The sequence below is a fragment of the Trichosurus vulpecula genome, chromosome 2 (assembly GCF_011100635.1).
Source record: "Trichosurus vulpecula isolate mTriVul1 chromosome 2, mTriVul1.pri, whole genome shotgun sequence".
NCBI lineage: Eukaryota > Metazoa > Chordata > Mammalia > Diprotodontia > Phalangeridae > Trichosurus > Trichosurus vulpecula.
In genome coordinates, this window is record NC_050574.1 from 249,226,326 (window position 1) to 249,248,523 (window position 22,198).

Here is a 22,198-nt window from a genome sequence, read left to right on the forward strand (position 1 = left end):
ATTGATGGGCATCCCTTTGATTTCCAATTCTTAGCTACTACAAAAAGAGCCACTATAAATATTTTTGGACATATGGGTCCTTTTCCCGCTTGTGTGTTTTCTTTGGGATACAACCCTAGAAGTGGTATTGCTGGGCCAAAGGGTATGAACATTTTTATAGCCCTTTGGGCCTAGTTCCAAATTGCTCTCCAAAATGGCTGGATCAGTTCACAACTCCACCAGCAATGTAACAACGTTCCAATTTTCCCACATCCTCTCCAGCATTTATCGTTTTCCTGTTTTGTTATTTTAGCCAATCTGACAGGAGAGATGTGGTATCTAAGAGTTGTTTTGATTTGCATTTCTCTAATCAGTAGTGATTTAGAGCATTTTTTCATATGCCTATAGATATCTTTAATTTCTTCCTCTGAAAACTGCCTGTTCATATTCTTTGACCATTTCTCAATTGGGGAATGACTTGTATTCCTATATATTTGGCTCAGTTCCCTGTTGTAACTCCTTTCTCCTGAGCATGTGAGAAGTGGTAACAAGTTAAAGTCTTCCTTACTGGCCTTTTGAAAGGACAAAGATAGATCAGTCAGTATATTTGCCTTGTGTTACAACTCCTTGGGACTACTGAAGTCGTTTGCTTTTTGGCAGTGGCCACTTGATGGGTAGCAAAGACAGCTCATTTATTTGGCAGTGGTGTAAATACAGGAATACAAAGGGATGGATGAATGGACACACACACACACACACACACACACACACACACACACACCCCTCCTGCCTCAAATGACATAAAAAGAAACAGCAGCAATCAAAATTTGAGACCAGGCCAAGATGAAATAAAGATGATTAAAATAGATAAATGCCATAGATGCTGTAATATCAATATTTAGATGCTATACCATTTAGTGGATATATACTGAGAAATGAAAGGGAAAAATAGACCGCAAAAATATAATGATTGGAGATCCCAATATGCCTTTTTTTATAATTAGACAAATCTAACAGATAAATAAGAAAAGAAGAGCTGAGAGTGGAACCAAGATGGTGGCTTAGGAACAGGGACTCGCTTAAGCTCTCCCCCAAATCCCTCCAAATACCTGTAAAAAATGACTCTAAACAAATTCTAGAGCTACAGAACCCATGAAATAGTGGAGGGAAACAAGTCTTCAGCCCAAGACAGCCTGCATGATTGCTGGGAAGGGTCTATTGCACCATATTGGGAGTGGAGTGCAGGACAGACTGGGCCAGAGTAGACCCACCGGAGCAGGCCCCAGGGCCCTGAATCAATGAACTGTGGCAGTTACCAGACTTATCAGCCCACAAACACCAAAGACAATTTAGCAGGTCAGTAGGAAAACTTCTGGATCTGGGTGAGGGAAGTGTGTGGTCTGGCCGCAGCTCTAGGGCTGCAGAGGTGGCTGTAGCAGTGGCAACAGCAGCTGTGGCAGTGGCTGCTTCCTTCCCCAGGCCCACATGGTGAGGGGAATCAAGAGGCTGATCAGAGAGGGAGTACAGACATCACTTTGCTGGTGCTAAGGCAAGGTTTTCTTGCTCTGCCCTGCTTGGATCTGGGTTGTGGTCCTGGTTGGTGGTTCTTGGGGATGGAGGAGTGCTGGTGTGGCACGGCTTTGTGGTGGCTGTGGAGAGGGTGTCCTCCTGGTGGTTGCATGGCAGAAAGGAGTGCCTGCAATCACAGACCAGAGGACAGGCCAGGAGAGGAGCATCATACCACCTTGGAATAGAAGTGGCTCTGAAAACAGCAGCACAAAACCCCTGAAGCTTGGGACAAAACACTCTCCAATCTGAAAGCAGTCATACCCTGACAAAAAGCTCAAGGGTCAAGTAGTTGGCTGGGAACATGGCCAAGCAGTGAAAACAGTCTCAGACTATAAAATTTGTTTTTGGTGACAAAGAAGACCAAAACATACAGCCAGAGGAAGCCAACAAAGTCAAAGAGCCTACATCAAAAGTCTCCAAGAAAAATATGAACTGGTCTCAGGCCATGGAACAGCTCACAAAGGATTTGGAAAAGCAAGTAAGAGAAATACAGGGAAAATTGGGAAGAGAAATGAGAGTGATGTAAGAAAATCATGAAAAACGAATGACTTGCTAAAGGAGAGCCCCCAAAAAACTGAAGAAAATAACGCCTTAAAAAATAGACTAAACGAAGTGACAAAAGAGGTCCAAAAAGCCAATGAGGAAAAGAATGCCTTAAAAAGCAGAATTAGCCAAATGGAAAAGGATGTCCAAAAGACCACTGAAGAAAATACCACCTTAAAAATTAGAATGGAGCAAGTTGAAGCTAATGACTTTATGAGAAATCAAGAAATTAAAAAGAAGAATCAAAAGAATGAAAAAATGTAAGACAATGTGAAATATCTTTTTTTTCTTTTCCTTTGTATTTATTTATTTAATGTTTTAGTTTGCAACATTGATTTTCACAAGAGTTTGAATTACAAATGTTGTCCCCATGTCTACTCTCCCCCTCACTCCAAGATTGCATATATTCTGGTTTCCCTGTTCCGCAGTCAGCCCTCCCTTCTGTCACCCAACTCCCCCCATCCCCTTTTCCCTTACTTTCTTGTAGGGCAAGATAGTTTTCTATGCCCCATTGCTTGTATATCTTATTTCCTAGTTGCATGCAAAAACTTTTTTTTTTGAACATCTGTTTTTTAAAACTTTGAGTTCCAAATTCTCTCTCCTCTTCCCTCCCCTCCCATCCTCCCTAAGGAGGCAAGCAATTCAACATAGGCCACATGCGTATCATTATGTAAAACACTTCCACAATACTCATGTTGTGAAAGACCTACTATATTTTGCTCCTTCCTACCCTATCCCCCTTTGTTCAATTGTCTCCCTTGACCCTGTCCCTTTTTGAAAGTGTCTGCTTTTGATAACTTCCTCCCCCTATCTGCCCTGCCTTCTGTCATCCCCCCTTTTTTATCTCCTTCTTTCTTGTGGGGTAAGATACCCAATTGAGTGTGTATGTTATTCTCTCCTCAGGTCATAGCTTATCAGAGCAAGATTCACTCATTCCCCCTCACCTGCCCCCTCTTCCCTTCCTGCTGAACTGCTTTTTCTTGCCACTTTTATGCAAGATAATTTACCCCATTCTACCTCTCTCTTTCCCCCTCTGTCAATGTATTCCTCTCTCATCCTTTAATTTGGTTTTATTTTTTTATTTACCATCCCTTCATATTCAGCTCACCCTGTGCCCTCTGTCCATGTGTGTGTGTGTATATATATCTATATCTATCTATCTATCTATCTATCTATCTATCTATATATGTATATTCCATTCAGCTACCCTAATACTGAGATCTCATGAATTATACATATCACCTTTCCATGTAGGAATGCAAACAAAACAATTCAACTTTAGTAAGTCCCTTATGATTTGTCTTTCTTGTTTACCTTTTCATGCTTCTCTTGATTCTTGTATTTGAAAGTCAGATTTTCTATTCAGCTCTGGTCTTTTTACTAAGAAAGCTTGAAAGTCCTTTATTATATTGAAATTCGATATTTTGCCTTGGCACATTATACTCAGTTTTGCTGGGTAGGTGATTCTTGGTTTTAATCCTGGCTCCATTGACCTCTGGAATATCATATTCCAAGCCCTTCGGTCTCTTAATGTAGAAGCTGCTAGATCTTGTGTTATCCTGATTGTGTTTCCACAATACTCAAATTGTTTCTTTCTGGCTGCTTGTAGTATTTTCTCCTTGATCTGGGAACTCTGGAATTTGGCAACAATATTCCTAGGAGTTTTCTTTTTGGGATCTTTTTCAGGAGGCTATCGGTGGATTCTTTCAATTTCTATTTTGCCCTGTGGCTCTAGAATATCAGGGCAGTTCTCCTTGATAATTTCTTGAAAGATGATATCTAGGCTCTTTTTTTGATCATGGCTTTCAGGTAATCCAATAATTTTTAAATTATCGCTCCTGGATCTATTTTCCAGGTCAGGAGTTTTTCCAAGGAGATATTTGACATTGTCTTCTGTTTTTTCATTCCTTTGGTTCTGTTTTATAGTATCTTGATTTCTCATAAAGTCACTAGCTTCCACTTGCTCCAGTCTAATTTTTAAGGTAGTATTTTCTTCAGTAGTCTTTTGGACCTCCTTTTCCATTTGGCTAATTCTGCCTTTCAAGGCATTCTTTTCCTCATTGGCTTTTTGGAGCTCTTTTGGCATTTGAGTTAGTCTATTTTTTAAGGTGTTATTTTCTTCAGTGTATTTTTCAGTATTTTGGGGGGTTTCCTTTAGCAAGTCATTGACTTGTTTTTCATGGTTTTCTCGCATCCTTCTCATTTCTCTTCCCAGTTTTTCCTCTACTTCTCTAACTTGCTTTTCCAAATACTTTTTGAGCTCTTCCGTGGCCTGAGACCAGTTCATGTTTTTCTTGGAGGCTTTTGACGTCGGCTCTTTGACTTTGTTGACTTCTTCTGGCTGTATGTTTTGGTCTTCTTTGTCACCAAAGAAGGATTCTAAAGTCTGAGTCTGAATCTGAGTCAGTTTTCACTGCCTGGCCATGTTCCCGGCCAACTTACTTGACCCTTGAGTTTTTCATCGGGATATGACTGCTTGTAGAGTAGAGTACTTTGTCACAGACTTGAGAGGCTACACTGTTATTTTCAGAGCTATTTCTACACAGCAAGCTCTGCCACACCAGCACTCCTCCTGCCCCACGAACCGCCAACCTGGACTGGATTCAGATCTAAGCTGGCTTTGCACTCCTGCTCAAATCTGCCACTTAATTCCTCCCACCAGGTGGGCCTGGGGCCGGAAGCAACTGCAGCTGTAGTTCTGTAGCTGCACCACCTCAGCTACCAGCTCCGTGCGATAGACCTTACCCCGCGACCATCCAGGCTGTCCTGGGCTGGAGCCCTGCTTCCCTCTGCTATTTTGTGGGTTCTGCAGTTCTAGAATTTGTTCAGAGCCATTTTTATAGGTGTTTAGAGGGATGGGGGTGGGGTGGGGAGGAGCTCAAGCAAGTCACTGCTTTCCAGCTGCCATCTTGGCTCCACCCCACAATGTGAAATATCTCATTAGAAAAACCACTGACCTGGAGAATAGATCCAGGAGAGATAATTTTAAAATTATTGGACTACCTGAGAGCCATGATAAAAAAAAAGAGCCTAGACATCATCTTTCAAGAAATTATGAAATAAAACTGCCCTGATATTCTAGAACCAGAGGGTAAACTAGAAATTGAAAGAATCCACCAGTCGCCTCTTGAAAAAAGATCCCAAAAAGAAAACTTCTAGGATTATTGTAGCCAAATTCCAGGGTTCCCAGGTCAAGGAGAAAATATTGCAAGCACCCAGAAAGTAACAATTTGAGTATTGTGGAAACACAATCAGGATAAAACAAGATCTAGCAGCTTCTACATTAAAGGTGTAGAGGCCATGGAATATGATATTCTGGAGGTTAAAGGAGGTTGGATTAAAACCCAAGAATCACCTACCCAGCAAGACTGAGTATAATACTCCAGGGCAAAATATGCACTTTCAAGAAAGGAGGAGCTGAATAAAACTTACAAAAGTTAGATATGATAAATCTCTTGCTTACTGAGTTGGAATTATCAAGAGTATACTTTTTCTCATTTGTTCGTGGACATTTATAGAAACTAACCACTTATTTATAGATTGTGAGCTCCTCGAGGCCCGGGACTGTCTTTTGCCTCCTTTTGTGTCCCCAGAGTTTGGCACAGTTCCTGGCACATTGAAATGTTTATTGATTGCTAAGGTGTGAAAAACTCATAAACAAATTCATAAGAGCAATAATACTAAACACATCCTTTACAAACTACGAGTGATAAAAATTAAAATTAATAAAGGCGTTTGAGGAAATGATTGATTAAATGGAGACTAATATAATCCTACAAAAGATGTTGGTCAAAGAAAACATGGAAATGATTGATAATTTCAACAAAAATATGACATGGAAACAAATCCCAAAATTTAGAGATGTAGCTTAAAGCAGTCATTAGGTGAAAATAAATATCTCTAAATCCTTTCACAAACAAAAAAAGAGGAACAACAGTTGAGTAAATTGGGCATACAAGTAAAAAAAAAAAGCAGGAAAGCAAATAGAAAAACACACCTAAACATAAAAATTAGCTTTTGTCAAAAAAGAGATTAAAGAAAAAGTTAAATTGATGAATAACACTAGAAACTTCAATAAATTAACATACTAGACAAACTGTTGGTTAATTTTTTAAAACAAGGTAACCAAATTACCATACTCAAGCCAAAAAGAAAATAGTTCGTAATAGATGAAGAGAAAATCATTAGAAGCTATTTTGTCCAGGTATGTGCCCCAAAAAACTCATTACTGAAATGGAGGAATATTTTTTAAAATATACTTATTAACAGAACTTGAAATAGGGAACTTGAATAATCTGATCTTAGTAAAAGAAATAGAACTCCTAAAGAAAAAATAATCTTTGGGCCTGGATCAATTTACAGATAACTAAAATCAAACATTCCATGAAAATTGAACTTTATTGTTACTTAAATTATTTAAAAAAGAAATAATAATCAATGAAAGAAAACCTGTTTCCTTGCTTCAGTGAAGCAAGTATATTCATAATACCTAAACCAGGGACAGAAAATGCAAGTAAGAAATCTACAGACCAATATCACTAATGAATATTAATTCACAATATTGAATAAAATATTAGCAGAGATTACAACAGCATATTAAAAATGCTATAAGCTATAACCAGGTTAGATTTATACCAGGAATGCAAGGTTTGTTCAATAATAGCAAAGAATCATATAGGTCCTCTTTATAACGAAAACAGTAAAAATCGTGATAGTCAGTGCAGCAAAAGCTTTTGACAATACAGCACCCATTTATGTTCAAAAAATATTAAAAAGCATAGGGCGAAATAGACTTTTCTCTAATACGGTAAATAATACCTGTTTAAGAGCTAACATTATCCAAGTTGGAAAAATGCTAGATCCCTTTCCAATAACATCTGGGGTAAAATACTGTTACCACATATTTAATGTGGTTCTGGAAATGCTAACTATTGCAACCCCCCTCCCCCCGGCCAAGGATACTAAAGGAATGTTAACAGTCAAAAAAAGAATTGCTTTTTTTTTTTTTCAGGTGCTATATTGGTTTACTTAGAACAAGGGTGGGGAACAGTAGGTCCTTGGATGCAGCCTTTTGACTGAGTCCATGTTTTATGGAACAAATCCTTTTGTTAAGGGGATTTGTTCTGTGAAGTTTAGATTCAGTCAAAGGGCCACAGTTGAGGATCTATAGGGCCATATGTGGCCTTGAAGCTGCAGGTCCACCCCCCTTTCAACCCTCCCCCCACACACTTAGAGAATCCTAGAGATACAACCAGAAATTGAAACTAACCTTAGATAAGTAGCAGGATATAAAGTAAGCCCACAGAAATTCTTAACTTTTCTATATATTACTGAGGAAGAAAAGATAGAAAAAAGAAAGTTGATTCAGAATAACTGCAGAATGAATAAATGTCTGGAAGCATACATAACAAATGATACATAGGAACTCGATAAATGCTACTACAAAACACTGTATTGATATAGACTGAAGTATTGGAGAGTAATTAATTGTTCATGATTAGCCTATGCTATTATAGTAAAGATGGTAATACTTCCTAAAAAGATTTACAGAAAAAATGCTATACCCTAGTCAGATTAGTAAAGGGTTTCTTTATGGCACTAGACAAAAATAACAAAATTGGAGGAATAAATAATCAAGAATCCCAAGAGAAATACTATTTTTTCTTTTAAGTTGGAAGAGGATCTAGTAGTAACATGTCTAAAACTATAAGGTAGCAGATATCAAGAAACTATTCATTATTTCTTGAAAATAAAAATTGATCAGTAGAACAGATTAGGTCAATAAGATCCAGGAGGAATGCTGTATAGTAGCATAGCATTCAGCAAACCATAGGATATGAATTCTTTGAGTGAGAACTCCCTAGTTCACAGTTCTAGACTGCTAGAAGTATGGACCAAGGATCCTGAGACTGTTTTAGTGAGATCCAAACTATTCTCATAATTGCTCTTTGAGAGGGCCTCAATAATTTTTAAGAGTGAGAAGAAGACCTGAGAATAAACCCTTTGAGAACCACTGTCCTACTTGAAAAAAAAACTGGAAAGCAATCCGATAAAAACCAATCTTAGAGCAACATCTTAAAGTATATACCACAACGGGCTCCAAATGGATACAGGAAACCAAAATGGAAAAGCCATTTGATAGAGATGTTGAAGAAGATAGCTTTCACAGTTATGGTTAAAAATATTGAGTATGTTTTGATAAGTCATCTCCCAAATATTTTATTCATTTTGTAGTGATTTTGAATGGGACTTCTTTTTTATTATTGCCTCTGGATTGTGCTATTACATAGTAATTCTTTGAATTTTTGTGGATTATTTTTGTAGCCTGCAACTTTGCTAAAGATACTGTCTCAATTAGTTTCTATGCTGATTTCCTAGGATTTTCTAAGGAAAATATCGTATCAACAAATAGGGATAGTTTTGTTTTCATTATTCTCTTCTCTTCTTGCTATTAATAGCATTTTTGGAATTATATAAAATAATAGTCGATGAAGGCACGTCCTTACTTTACTCCTGTATTTGTTGGGAAAGCATGCATTCTTTTTTTCCCTCTTTATTTCTTTATTTAATATTTTTAGTTTTCAACATTGATTTACACAAGATTTTGAGTTACAAATTTTCTCCCCATTTCTACCCTCTGCCTACCCCAAGATGGCATATATTCTGATTGCCCCTTTCCCCAGTCTGCCCTCCCTTCTGTCACCTCACTCCCCTGCCTCCTTATCCCATTTCCCCTTACTTTCTTGTAGAGCAGGCTAGATTTCCATACCCCGTTGCTTGTATATCTTATTTCCCAGTGGCATGTAAAAAACAACTTTTCTTTTTGAGCATTTGTTTTTAGAACTTTAAGTTCCAAATTTTCTCCCTTCTTCTCTCCCCACCCACCTTCCGTGAGAAGGTAAGCAATTCAACATAGGCCACACATGTATCATTATGCAAAATAATTCCATAACAGTCATGTTGTGAAAGACTGTATTTCCCTCCATCCTGTCCTGTCCCCCTTTATTCAGTTTTGTCCTCTTCACCTTGGCCCTTTTCAAAAGTGTTTGTTTTTGATTACCTCCTCCCCTATCTGCCCTCCCTTCTATCATCTCTCTCTTACCCTCTTCCCCCCTACTTTCCTGTAGGGTAAGATACCCAATTGAGTGTGTATATTATTCTCTCCTTAAGTCTGATGAGAGCAAGATTCATTCATTCCCTTTCACCTGCCCCCTCTTCCCTTCCAATATAACTGCTTTTTCTTGCCCCTTTTATGTGAGATAATTTACCCCATTCTATCTCTACCTTTCTCCTCCCAATATATTTCTCTCTCACCCCTTAATTATGTTTATTTATTTTTAAATGTTTTAGTTACATTCCTACATGGAAAGATGTAGGAATGTAACCAAAACAGTTCAGCTTTAGTAAGTCCCTTATGATTTGTCTTTCTTGTTTACCTTTTCATGTTTCTCTTGATTCTTATAATTGAAAGTTAAATTGTCTCTTCAGCACTGGTCTTTTCTTTTTCAAGAATGCTTGAAAGTCCTCTGTCTTACTGAAAATTCATATTTTGTCCTGGAGTATTATCCTCAGTTTTGCTGGGTAGGTGATTCTGGGTTTTAATCCTAGCTCCTTTGACCTCCGGAATATCACATTCCAAGCCCTTCTATCCCTTAATGTAGAAGCTGCTAGATCTCGTTTTATCCTGACTGTGTTTCCACATTACTCAAATTGTTTCTTTCTGACTGCTTGCAATATTTTCTCCTTGACCTGGGAACTCTGGAATTTGGCAACAATATTCCTAGGAGTTTTCTTTTTGGGATCTTTTTCAAGAGGCAATTGGTGGATTCTTTCAATTTCTATTTTACCCCCTGATTCTAGAATATCAGGGCAGTTCTCCTTGATAATTTCTTGAAAGATAATGTCTGGGCTCATTTTTTGATCAGGGCTCTCAGATAATTTTTAAATTATCTCTCCTGGATCTATTCTGCAGGTTAGTGGTTTTTCCAATGAGATATTTCACATTGTCTTCCATTTTTTCATTCCTTTGGTTCTGTTTTATAATTTCTTGATTTCTCATAAAGTCACTAGCTTCTACTTGCTCCAATCTAATTTTTAAGGTGGTATTTTCTTCAGTGATCTTTTGGACATCCTTTTCCATTTGGCTAATTCAGCCTTTTAAGGCATCCTTCTCCTCATTGGCTTTTTGGACCTCTTTTGTCATTTGAGTTAGTCTATTTTTTAAGGTATTATTTTCTTCAGTATTTTTGGGGGTCTCCTTTAGCAAGTCATTGACATGTTTTTCATGATTTTCTTGCATCACTCTCATTTCTCTTCCCAATTTTTCCTCTACTTCCCTTACTTGCTTTTCCTTTTTGAGCTCTTCCATGGCCTGAGACCAATTCATATTTTTCTTGGAGGCTTTTGATGTAAGCTCTTTGACTTTGTTGGCTTCCTCTGGCTGTATGTTTTGATCTTCTTTGTCACCAAAAATGGATTTTATAGTCTGAGTCCATTTTCACTGCCTGGCCATGTTCCCAGCCAACTACTTGACCCTTGAGCTTTTTGTCAGGGTATGACTGCTTGTAGAGTAGAGAGTGCTTTGTCCCAAGCTTCAGGGATTTTATGCTGCTGTTTTCAGAGCTACTTCTACTCCATTGTCACCGCAAACTCCGCCACAGCAGCACTTGTCTGCCCCCAAGACCCGCCAAGCAGGGCAGAGCAAGAGAACCCCGCCTCTGCACCAGCAAAGCACTTCCTGCACTCCTGCTCTGACCTGTGCTTGATTCCTCCCATTTGGTGGGCCTGGGGCTGGAAGCAACCGCTGTTGGAGCTCTGGAAGCATCCGCAGGAGCTTTCTTCTGCTGCAGCCACAGCGCCACACCACGTCCACACCCCCAGGGCTGGCGCTGACCATGCACTCCAGCATTCAGCAGTTTTCCCACTGACCTGCTAATTTGTCTTTGGCATTTGTGCATTGAGAAGTCTGGTAGCTGCCACAGCTCAGTGATTCAGTGCCCTAAGGCTTGCTCTGCCTGATCTCCTTAGCGCCTGGTCTGTCCTGGTGCGGCCCACACTGGTCTGCGCTTTGCTCCCAGTATGGTGCTATGAACACTTCCCAGCAACCATCCAGGCCATCTTGGGCTGGAGACCTGCCTCCCTCTGTTATTTCGTGGGTTCTGTAGCTCTAGAATTTGTTCAGTCATTCTTTGCAGGTGTTTGCAGGGATTTGGGGGAGAGCTTAAGTGAGTCCCTGTTTTGCTGCTGCCATCTTGGCTCCACACCCAGAAAGCATGTATTCTTAACCTTATTTGTGTCATGAACCATTGTGAGAGTATGATGACATCTCTTGTCCTTTTCTTAGAATAAGGTTTTTAAATGGATTAATAAAATGTATAAGATTAAAAAAGAAATGTTATATCAAAATGCGGATATCATACTCCAAAAAAAGCACATGTTCACAGACCCCAAGTTAAAAACTCTTTTATCTTCTGTACTTTCATTGCTTGTAGTATTTGATTTTGGTTTTAAGTAGGTATTTATTGCATAAATGAGTAGTGTCTTTCATTAAAGTTGTTTTCTGCTCTTTGGAGAGAATCGTGTGGTTTTCGATTCTTTTTTTAAAATATAATTGTGTTGATTGTTTTTTTTTAACGTTGAACTGTTTTAACATCCCTGGTATAAAATCCTGTTTGATCATAACGAATGATTTCTTGGATAAATTGTTGTAGTCTTTTTTTTAGGATTAATTATTTTTAGTAAACATTCATTAATTATATTGTTCTAAAGTTTCCTTTTTTAAATCCTTCCTTGGTGTAGGTATTAGAGTTATATTTGTCTTATTGAAAAAAAATGAGTTTTATAAATTATTTTCTCAATCTTTGAGAATCATTCATTTAGTTATAGGCATTAATTTTTCTTTGAAAGTTTGATAGAATTCTCCTGTAAATTCTTTAGGACTAGGAGGTTTGTGGGAATTTTTGTTTGTTTTCTTAATTCCTTTGCAACTGGTTCTATTACCATTCCTAACATTGGGTCTGTTACTTGGTATAATCTGTTTTTCTTCTGTTCAGATATGAGGAATGGGGTACATATAACTGCATAATGGGTTCTAGTAGTTCTTTTTATTCTGCTTCTATTGTGATTTTACTTAATTCATGTTATATTTTGTTGATTTGTTTTTCTGCCCTCTTTCGAATCAGGTTGACTAAAGATTTTTTAGTTTTGCTGGTCTTTTCAAAGAATTAGCTTTTAGTTTTGTTTATCAGCTTTATAGGCTTTTTGATTTCCAGTTGAACTACTCCACTGATTTTTGAGAAGTTTGCTTTTTTATTTATCTTGGGTTTATTTCTTGGCATCCTAATTTTTTAATGATTATTTTTCTCTTTTTCCATTTTGATAGTATTTGTTTTTAGGGAAGAAACTTTTTTTCTGAGTATTATTTAGCTTTGTCCCAGAAATTTTGGCATGTTGTTTGACCATTATGACTGTCTCTTAATTGTTAATTGTTTTTATGATTTGTTCTTTACGTTATTTAGAATTTCATTATTAACTCTCCAGATTTAATTTAAATCTCTAGAGATCTGGCCTAAGGAAATTCTTCAGGGCACCTATTCTGTGAAATTGTTTCTTCAATAGAATGCAATTAAAATTTACCTTTTGTTAGCAGTTTTGGGGGAGAGTTGATATTTTTTGTATTTTGCTTATAGGTACAACTGTAACTGCATTGAAACTATTTAAGAATCTTCCTGTAAGAAAACAGTTTTACTCAACAGCTAAAAAATGTAAGGATGAATTAAAAAAAATTCAAGACCTCCTTGTAGCCTATGCCATTCTCAAACCTGAATTAAGGATTATTTTTACACATAACAAGGTAAGATTTTAGCTTTTTGTAAAATAACTTATGAAATGTGGTTTTTAGGGGGGGGCAGATAGTTCCTCATTTATGCTTGTTTTGTTGTACCAGAAGCAAGCGAGACACACCACAGAGTGTAAGTTTTAAGTGGAGAATTTATTAGCCGGCGGCCATTGGGGTACGGCACCACAAATCAATGGCAAATGTGTTGGGATGATGGCTTGGCTTATATAGGATATGGGGGTACAGAGTGGGGGGAAAACAGGAACAAAGGTCCTGGCTGATCAAAAGATTCAGTCAGGTTATTGTACTAGTGGGGTAATCTCATTTACATTCCTTGGTGGAGTCACGGAGCCCCAGGGATATCTGCTAGACAGGGTCTGCCAGGTTATCCTTCAGTGGGATGGTCCTATCTACTGACATTCCTTGGTGGAGTCATGGAGTCCCAGGGGGTTTGCTAAATGCCAAAGATATCTGAGTCCATTCTTTCTGGGGGTGCTTGTCAGTAGCTAAGGGTTACTCAGGGGTTCCTAATTTTTCTTGTATTACAGTTTCATTTATAGAAATTTCTCCCTAGGAAAATTAATAGTACAATTTTTTTAAAAAGCATTTATTCCATGTCAGCGGACACTGGCAAAAAAAAAGAGCGGTTTACTAGGGTTTTTTATGACACATACATAAATAAGTAAATGCAAGTTAATTTGAGGAAGGACAATATAATTTGGATAATGAGGTCAGGGAAGGCTTCAGTGAAGAAATGGTGACTCATCTAATAATTTAACCTGTTGAAGCTTATCAGTCTTCAAGCATTTGTTAAGCTCCTAATATGTTCTAGGCACTATGCTTGTCACTGGGGATCCAAAGACAAAAATGAAACAGTCCCTCCCCTCAGAAAGTTTAGATTCTATCAGGGAGACAACATGGACATATGAAAGTATATACAAAATAGGGGCAGCTAGGTGGTGCAGTGAGTACAGCACCAGCGCAGCAGTCAGGAGGACCTGAGTTCAAATGTGGCCTCAGACACTTGACACATTTACTAGCTGTGTGACCTTAGGTAAGTCACTTAACCCCAATTGCCCTGACTTCCGCCCTCCAAAAAAAAATTAAAAGAAAATATATACAAAATAATTGAAAAGGGTGGCATGAGCAGCCAAGGAATCAGGAAAGACTTCATGTGTCATTTGAACTCAGTTCTGAAGGAAACTAGGCATTCTGTGAGATACAGGAGAGGAGAGAATACATTCCAAGAATGGAGGGGGATAGGCACAATGAAAGGAGATGTGTTATTATGTGTGAGCAGAGCTAAGGCCAATTTTGCTAAATCATAGAATTTGTTAATTAGAGTAATATACAATAAAACTGGGAACATAGGTTGGGGCCAGAGTATAAAAGATTTTAAATGCCAAACAGAATAGTTTGTATTTCATCCTAAAAGTAAGAGGGAACCACTAGAGTTTATTGAGTAGAAGAGTGACATAGTCAAATGAATACATTAAGAAAATAATTTTACCAGCTGCATGGCAGGTAGCTTGGAGAAAGGAGAGACCCGAGTCAGGGAGTCAGTTGAGGAGCTATTGCAAGGCTTGGTTGTATGAGCAGCAGGACATTTTTGCCAATCCTTATGGCCTCTCAAACCTATCCAAAACAATTATGCACCAAAAATAAAGTAACTTGAGCTGTTTTCATGGTCTAGGACACCCAGAATCCTAAAGAAAATTAAAATTAAAAAACCAAACCTAGGAACTCACGCTTACTGACTCTGAGCTCACTCAGCACCCTTTCTTTCCCCTTCTCCTATGCTGCTGGCAACAAGGTCCCTACTAGCAGAACATGACACAGCCTTATATCAAAACTCACCCCTGAACCCTCTTCCCCCTTCCCTCTTTCCATTGCTGTAGAGACCCCCAGAGCTCCAGGCTATGGAAGTTTTCTCAGGCCTCAACAGTCAGGTTGGCCACAACCTTTCAGGAGTTTAAGCCTGCTAGGCACTGAAACCTGGAAGCACCAGTGCTAGAAAACTTTGAACCGTCAGTGCCAGGGAAAGCAAGATCTGAACTGCTGGTGCTGAGACAGAGAACTAAGAAACCAAGGGATTGGGACAGGTCATCAGGACAGGACACCATGCTTTTGGGGGCTGTGCAACATTCCACCAAACCTAAGGGAAGAGCACAGCATCCAGGTGGGACCAATTCTGACAACCTAAAAGCTAGTTGGGAGAAAGACTGGTGAATCATGAATTGCTCAATGTGGGAGGAGGGTGAAATGCTTTGAGATCCAAAGAGACCATAATTGGAAGGTAGAGAGTCAGAAAGCAGACCATTAGGAAAATAAAGAGGGAAAAAGAATTGAAAGTACCAAATATTCCAGGAAGAAGAATTGCAAAGTCCTTGAACATAAACTGAGGAATCAACAGGAAAAAGTAGTAACAGAAGGAAATATGGCCTAGTAAACAAGTATCTAGTAAACAAGTTCAGGCATCTATGAATAATACTACAAAATGAAGGAAAATAGTCAAACACTTGATGAGGCAGAGTATCTTATGACATTTGAGGAGCACATGGAACCATAGCACGTTGTTCCTGAGCGATTCAAAAGGGAAAGAATTATGGGAGTAGAGTTGGTATACTGCACAGCCAAAATAATTAGCAAAGTAGAAAAATGAATCTTTAATGCCAAGCTTCACCAAAGAAACCCTAGAGAGTGCAATAGTTTGGGAATGCAAATACCCAGAAGAGAAGCAAACAAGAACGCTAAAAGAAAATATGCTCACTATTAGCAGAACATACAGATCTAAAGGACAGTTTGAATAAGGATCTTAGGTCTTCCAGAAAAACACAGTAGGACAAAAAAAAAAAACCCTTTAATGATATAATGAAGGAAATCATAGAAGAGAACTACCTAGGACTTTGGAACATAAAAAATGAAATTGCAATCAAAAGAATTCACAGATTGTCTCCAGGAGGGAAAAAAACAATAGCCACCAAAGGCTGTGAACTTTAAGACACATGGCTGAATCAGCAATTCAGTTTGGAAACAAGTTTTGCAAGCCATCAAAAGAGACCTTCAGATACAAAAGAAAGGACATCTGATTACCTCAAGACCATTCCGGATCTACTAGAAAAAGAAGGAGGGAATAGAATAATATGTTACGAAGAGCATTGGAGCTCAGGATGCAGCCGAAGATGACTTACCTTGTGAATCTGAGCTGAACCATACAAGATAGAAGATTCATGTTCAGTAATAAAGAAGAGTTTATGACATTTTTAGAAAGAAAAACCCGAACTGAAGAGATTATTTGTTTCTTGAACATGCCAAACAACAGAAATGTAGAGGATTGAATAAATACAGACAGCAACAGAATAACAAGAAAAAGACCAGTAAGAAACTTCCTTCTAAGTGTGTACAAAGAGGCAGGGGGTAAAGGTGGAAATCTTGTAAAGGTACCAGTGAAGAGGCTGACATGGGTATTATGGGTAGAACCTGACAGCACCCACCTATGGATGAATGCGTCTTTGTGGGACTACGTTACAACATGGGAGGGTACATGAAAGAAGATGACAGGAGAAAGAGAATAAAAAGTAGTGAGTGATACACTGCATCAAATCAAGAACTAGCAATGAGGGGAAGGTCTTAGAAAGAAAAGAGCCTATAGGGGAACGGGTGAGGAGGAAGGGGAAAATATTGAAGAGGGGAAGAAAGGAAGAGGTCCTTACTTTGGAGTGAGAGGGGTTTCACTGGTGAATATTCCTGTGGGTCAAGGGAGATGAGAACTTTACACTGGATGAGGTTCAGGGAATTTGGTGCCTTAAAAGGTCTTGTCCTGGGACAGGGTATTTGCAACCCGTGGGAGCAACTGGTACTTGGAAGAACAGGAATGCATTGACACACGGAGATTTCCAGGCAAATTTAGGGGAAAAAAGGTCAATAAGAGAGAGTATGGATCAAGTGAGGGGGACATGAATGGGGGGGGTGACCTACCATGGAATATTGTACTCTCACCTCCAATAATTGGCATTGTTCTCAGAGTGAGGCACAATGGCTGTGGCAAAAAGTGCCCAGAAGGCAGAGCCTAGAATGGATACCTTGGTTACTTTGATTATATGATGAATACAGAGAAAAGAGAGACCAGATGATTATAGGGGTCATGAATCAGAGAATGAGAGATAGAGTGAACAGAAAGAGGAGATACATAATGAAGGGAATGAAAAATCTTTTTCTGGAAAGGGGCACAAAAAATATGAAATAAAACAAACCAGTGAACAAGAAAGGCTAATGGGGAATCTATGTGATTGAAAGGAAAAATCAAGAGGAAGAAATATATAACTAGATAAAAGCAGGAGAGAAGAACTAATATACAAATCCCCAAAGGAAAAGGTGTAACAAATGAGAAGGGATCAGAGGTGAGGGGCTCAGGTTTTTTGTACAGTTCTTTTCAGAGGTAATTCTTGGGACCTGTAAGTTTTTGGCTCTGCCAAGGTTGTGTGATCTAGGGAGAGGTGTATTTACTGTTCTCCTGTACTTGGCAATGGTTTGTGAATGACCCACGTACTCTTTTCAACCCTGGGACTATGACCAGGGTTCCTGCTCCCCTGTGGCCACAAGCTCTGCTGTGCTAGTGCCACTCCTTTCACTGGGACTGAGACCCAGGACTGCAACCCAGATCCAGGTATAAGCAATGCAACAAAGTCCTGCTTCTGGTGCCAGCAAAGGGACCCTTGTAAATCTCCTTCTGACTCACTGTCTGATTCCCTTTCCATCTGTGAGCTGAGAGGTCTGGAAACCACCCTTGCTGCCATTTTAAAAATAGGAAACAAGTAAACAAATCTAAAATAAACCCAAAAGAAGGGATATTAAAAATAAGGAAAAATAGAAAAATTAGAAACAAAAAATAATAAAAGTGAAAGCTAGTTCTTTGTAAAGATTAATAAAATTGATAAACCTTTAACTAATCTGATTAAAAAGAAATGAGTAGAAAGTCAATAAAATAGCAAATGAGCAAGGTGAAGTTATAGCAAAACCAGAAGAAATAAAAAGAATAATTAGAACATATTATGTACAGTTAAATGCTAATAAAACTGACAACACAAAAGAAATGGAGGAATATCTTCAAAAATACAAAACACCCAAACTATCAGAAGACCAGATCTTAAATAATCCAATCTCAGAAAAGGAAATAGATTTATCGCTATAAAAGAACTACCAAAAAAAAATTCCTGGACATCATGGATTTATAGGAGAATTCTTTTAAACTTTTAAAGAACAGTTAGTATCCATACTTCCCAAATTATTCTCAAAAATTTAAAAAGAAAAAACTTAACTGGAATCCTTTATGAGGCAGATATTATTTAGATACCTAAACTAGAGAAGGATAAAGCACAGAAGGAACACCATAAGCCAGTATCATTAATGAACATCGGCTCAAAGTTTTTTTAGTTTTTTTTTTTTTTGGCTCAAAGTTTTTAAACAAAATCCTACTAAAAAGATTACAGTGATTTGTCTAAAAATTCTTTCATTATAAACAAATGAGATTTATACCAGGGATGCAAGGATGGTTCCACATTAGGAAAGCAATCAACATAATTAAGCATATTAAAAACCAAAATATAATACTCTTTTACACTAAATACTTTACAAAGTATAGGCCTAGAGGGACCTTTTTAAAAAATATCATAATAATTATCTATCTTAAAGCAAAAGCAGGCATCTTACGCAATAGAGATACACTTGAACCTTTTCAATTAAATATGGCAATGGGACAAAGCTTCCCACTCTCCCCACTGTTATTTGATTTATTTCTGTAAATGCTAGCAGTAGCAATAAGACAAGAGAAAAGAATTAAAAGAACAAAGGTATGTAAAGAAGAGGAAAATATGGCAGTAGTAGAGGATATGGCTGATGGAACCTGTATTAGGATGGTTGCCATGTGAATAAAGAGAAAGGGACTAAAACTCAAACCTTATTTTTTCTTCAGTACTTTCTCCAGTATAGCATGCTCTGTCTTGACTGTTGAGATAATAAAACATGAGCATGAACTATGAGTAAATTCTACAGACTCTGTCCTTCATTTTCTTTATTTTGTCAGAGAGATGAATGAAAGGATAATCCCAAAGGTGCCTTTGTACTCACTGTTCAATGATCCTTTAAGGTACTGGTGACTAGAGATCTATCTTGCTAAAATAAATAACCTTATAACATCTTGCTTGAATATAATCAGTAATTAAAATCTGAATGTCTAAAAGGGAGGTAGAGAAAATGGATCAAGCACAATAAAAATATAATCAGTAAAGTGAAAGAAAAAGTATCATAAGAATGGAATTCTTACATAGGTAGAATAGTAATAAAATCCCATTTATAGAATGACTTCTAAGAAGAGACGGAGTGGGAGAAGAAAAGATTTAAGATGAAGAGAAGTTTGTTGTTTCTGGAAAGGGTATTCCAGAGGGCACAGTGGAAGGGCTAGATGGAGTTAGGATAAAACTATGGGGTGGGAGAGTTGAGGGGAATGGGAATCAGGAATCGGGGGTAGGGTTAGAAAATGGGGTTCAGATGATGGTCTATAGAAGTTCAAAGTCATTGGGATGTGAAGGGAATGGTGTGAAAATGTTCATCATTGAGTGTAGTGTGCTGCTCCTCAAAGGACTGGCAGAGCAGGAGATGGGAGACCGGAAGTCAAAGGAAGGGTTGCTTTTCTTTGCACTGAAGGTTCTCCGCAGCTCATTTGGGAGATTCGGCTGGAGCGGGAGGTGGAAGATGCTTTGTGCTGGCATGGATAAAAGTGATTCCTTTGAGGGAGATGGGAAAGGCCTGCCCCTGCCCCTGCCCCTGAAAGCCTTTCCTCAGGGAACATGCTGCATCCAGGAGGAGATGGAAGGCTCAAGGTACTAGCAAATCGTGTAGGTTGTGGTCTTCTTACTTCAGAAGGCTGTCTATGAAATGGCAGCAGGAAGTGGAGGACTTACTGCACAGAAGGAAGACTTCCAGCTTGGCTCTAGCAGCCTTTCTTTAGGGGACGTGCTGTGTCTCTCGAGGTATGTTGGCATTACATGAATACTAATAGGGTATGCAGACTGTTCATCATTTATGTTTTTGCCACATGACTGGTCCATTTCCTTTTTTGGTCATGTATCTCTCAGATGTCACTCTTCATTTGACTCCTTGGAGTCAAACCTCTCCTGAAACGATTCAACAACAACATGCCCAATTCTTCATTAATGGTATTTTACATCTTACAGCTCACTAACACTTAGTATGTGCCTCTCCATTTCTTTTTTGGCGATCTGTAACTTGAATTCTTAAGAGACTGTGATATTCCATGATGTGAAGCTATATTCCTCTTCTTCCATTACTGGAAGAACATTAAAATCACTAAGAGGAGTTAAAATTCATAAGCCTTTGAAATATATCACTTCATATAGCAATAAGAAGTAATGGAAGGAATATAAGAATATAGAAAGGAGGGAGACACTTGTAGTCACTAAAAGTACTTGACAGTTTCTTAAAGATTACCGAGACCCCTCTCTTCCTTGTGGCCTGGCTTACTGACCATACCTGTTATCTTTTAAAGATATATGTATTGATGGACCAGCTTGCCATATGGGAACAATTAATGTTGGTGGGGCTGTGGGAAAATAGACATGCACAAATACGCTATTGGAGGAGCTGTGAAGTAGTCTGAACATTCTACATATCAGTTTTGAATTATATAAGAAAAGTGACTAAATTGTTCATGCCGTTTGACCCAGCATTTCTACTGAGCATATACCTTAAGCAAATCAAAGGCATAAACAAAGACCTAATATATACCAAAATACTCAGACTAGGAGTTGTTTATGGTAACAGAGAACTGGAAACAAAATAGCTGCTCATTGATTAAGGATTGGCTGAACAAACTATTGTATATGAGTGTAACGGAATATTATTATGCTATTATAAATGATTATAATTTCAGAGAAACCTGGAAATATTTGTATGTTATAGTGCAAAGTAGAACAAACAGAACCAGTAGAACAGTATACATAGTGTCCACAGTGTAAATAAAAAGGTCACTAAAAGGAAATCAGGTAGCTGAAAAACCAGAAACGGTGCCAGAAATGTCCCCTCTCACCAAGGAACTGCTAGAACAAAATGTTGTATGTCTTGTCTGATATACCAAATCAAATGTTTTTTTTAGCTGTTCTATCAGTTGGCCAAAAAACATTTATTAAGGGCTAAACATAAGTTGGGGATACACATATAAAGAATGAAACAGTCCTACTTTCAAAGATTTTACATTCTGAGATGAGAACATATATATGTACTTGGAATAAATATAAAGAGAATAAATAGAAGGTAAATAGAGAGGGATAGCTCAGTGGTACAGTGGATAGAGTGATGGTCCTTGAGTCAAAAAGACTCATGTTCCCGTGTTCAAATTTGGCTTCAGAGACTTACTAGCTGTGTGACCCTGGGCAAGTCATTTAACCCTGTTTGCCTCAGTTCCTCTTCTGTAAAATGATCTGGAGAAGGAAATGGCAAACCACTTCAGTATCTTTGTCAAGAAAACCCAAAATGGGGTCATGAAGAGTCAGACATGACTGAAAATGATTGAACAACAGTTAGGGAGGTGAAGGTTGGGGAGTGACTCAGGAAAAAACTTTTATGTAGTAAGTGATACTTGAGCCAAGTTTTGAGGGAAAAGAGAGATTCTATGACAGAGTGTAGGAAAGAGTCCATTTCTGCCATGTAGGATGGCTATTGCAAAGGTATGAGGACAGGAGATGGGAATATTAAGTGTTAGTAGCAGAGAAATAGCCAGTTTGACTAGGTCATAGAGCATGGGTGGGGAGTAATGTATAAATGAGGCTGAAAAGATTGGGGCTTGGTTGTGAGGGGCTTAAAGGCCAAACAAAGAAGTTTCTGTTTTATCTTGCAGGCAATAGAGAGCCCCTGGAGTCTGTTGAGCAATGAAGTAAAATTGTTAGATCTATACTTAAATCACTTTGTCATCTGTGTAAAGGATAGCCTGGAATGACAAGGGTGGGGAGAAACGTGAGGCAGGGGGTAAAAATTAGAAAGCTGTTTGAATAATCTGGGTGAAAGGTGATAGAGGTCCTGAACTAAGATCATGGCTATGTGAAGAGAGAGATGTGGGTTATAAGAAATGTTCCCTATTACAAGGGAGGAAATAGTGGAGATATTTCCAGAAAAGACTAAAATTTAATTATAAATGGTATTAAGAAAACCTGTTGAGAAGCTGAAGGAGAAAAGAAAGATGACAGATCAGAACAGAAG

General features: G+C 38.3%; 1 protein-coding gene across 1 annotated transcript in view; it reads left to right on the plus strand.

Annotated features, from left to right (window-relative positions):
- Nucleotides 1-22,198, plus strand: part of PMS1 (PMS1 homolog 1, mismatch repair system component) — a 145,438-nt gene that overhangs the window by 38,338 nt on the left and 84,902 nt on the right. Inside the window, exon 5 of the mRNA XM_036747585.1 lies at nucleotides 12,780-12,943. Coding sequence (XP_036603480.1) covers nucleotides 12,780-12,943 — 164 coding nt within the window. The remainder of the gene's footprint in view (nucleotides 1-12,779; nucleotides 12,944-22,198) is intronic.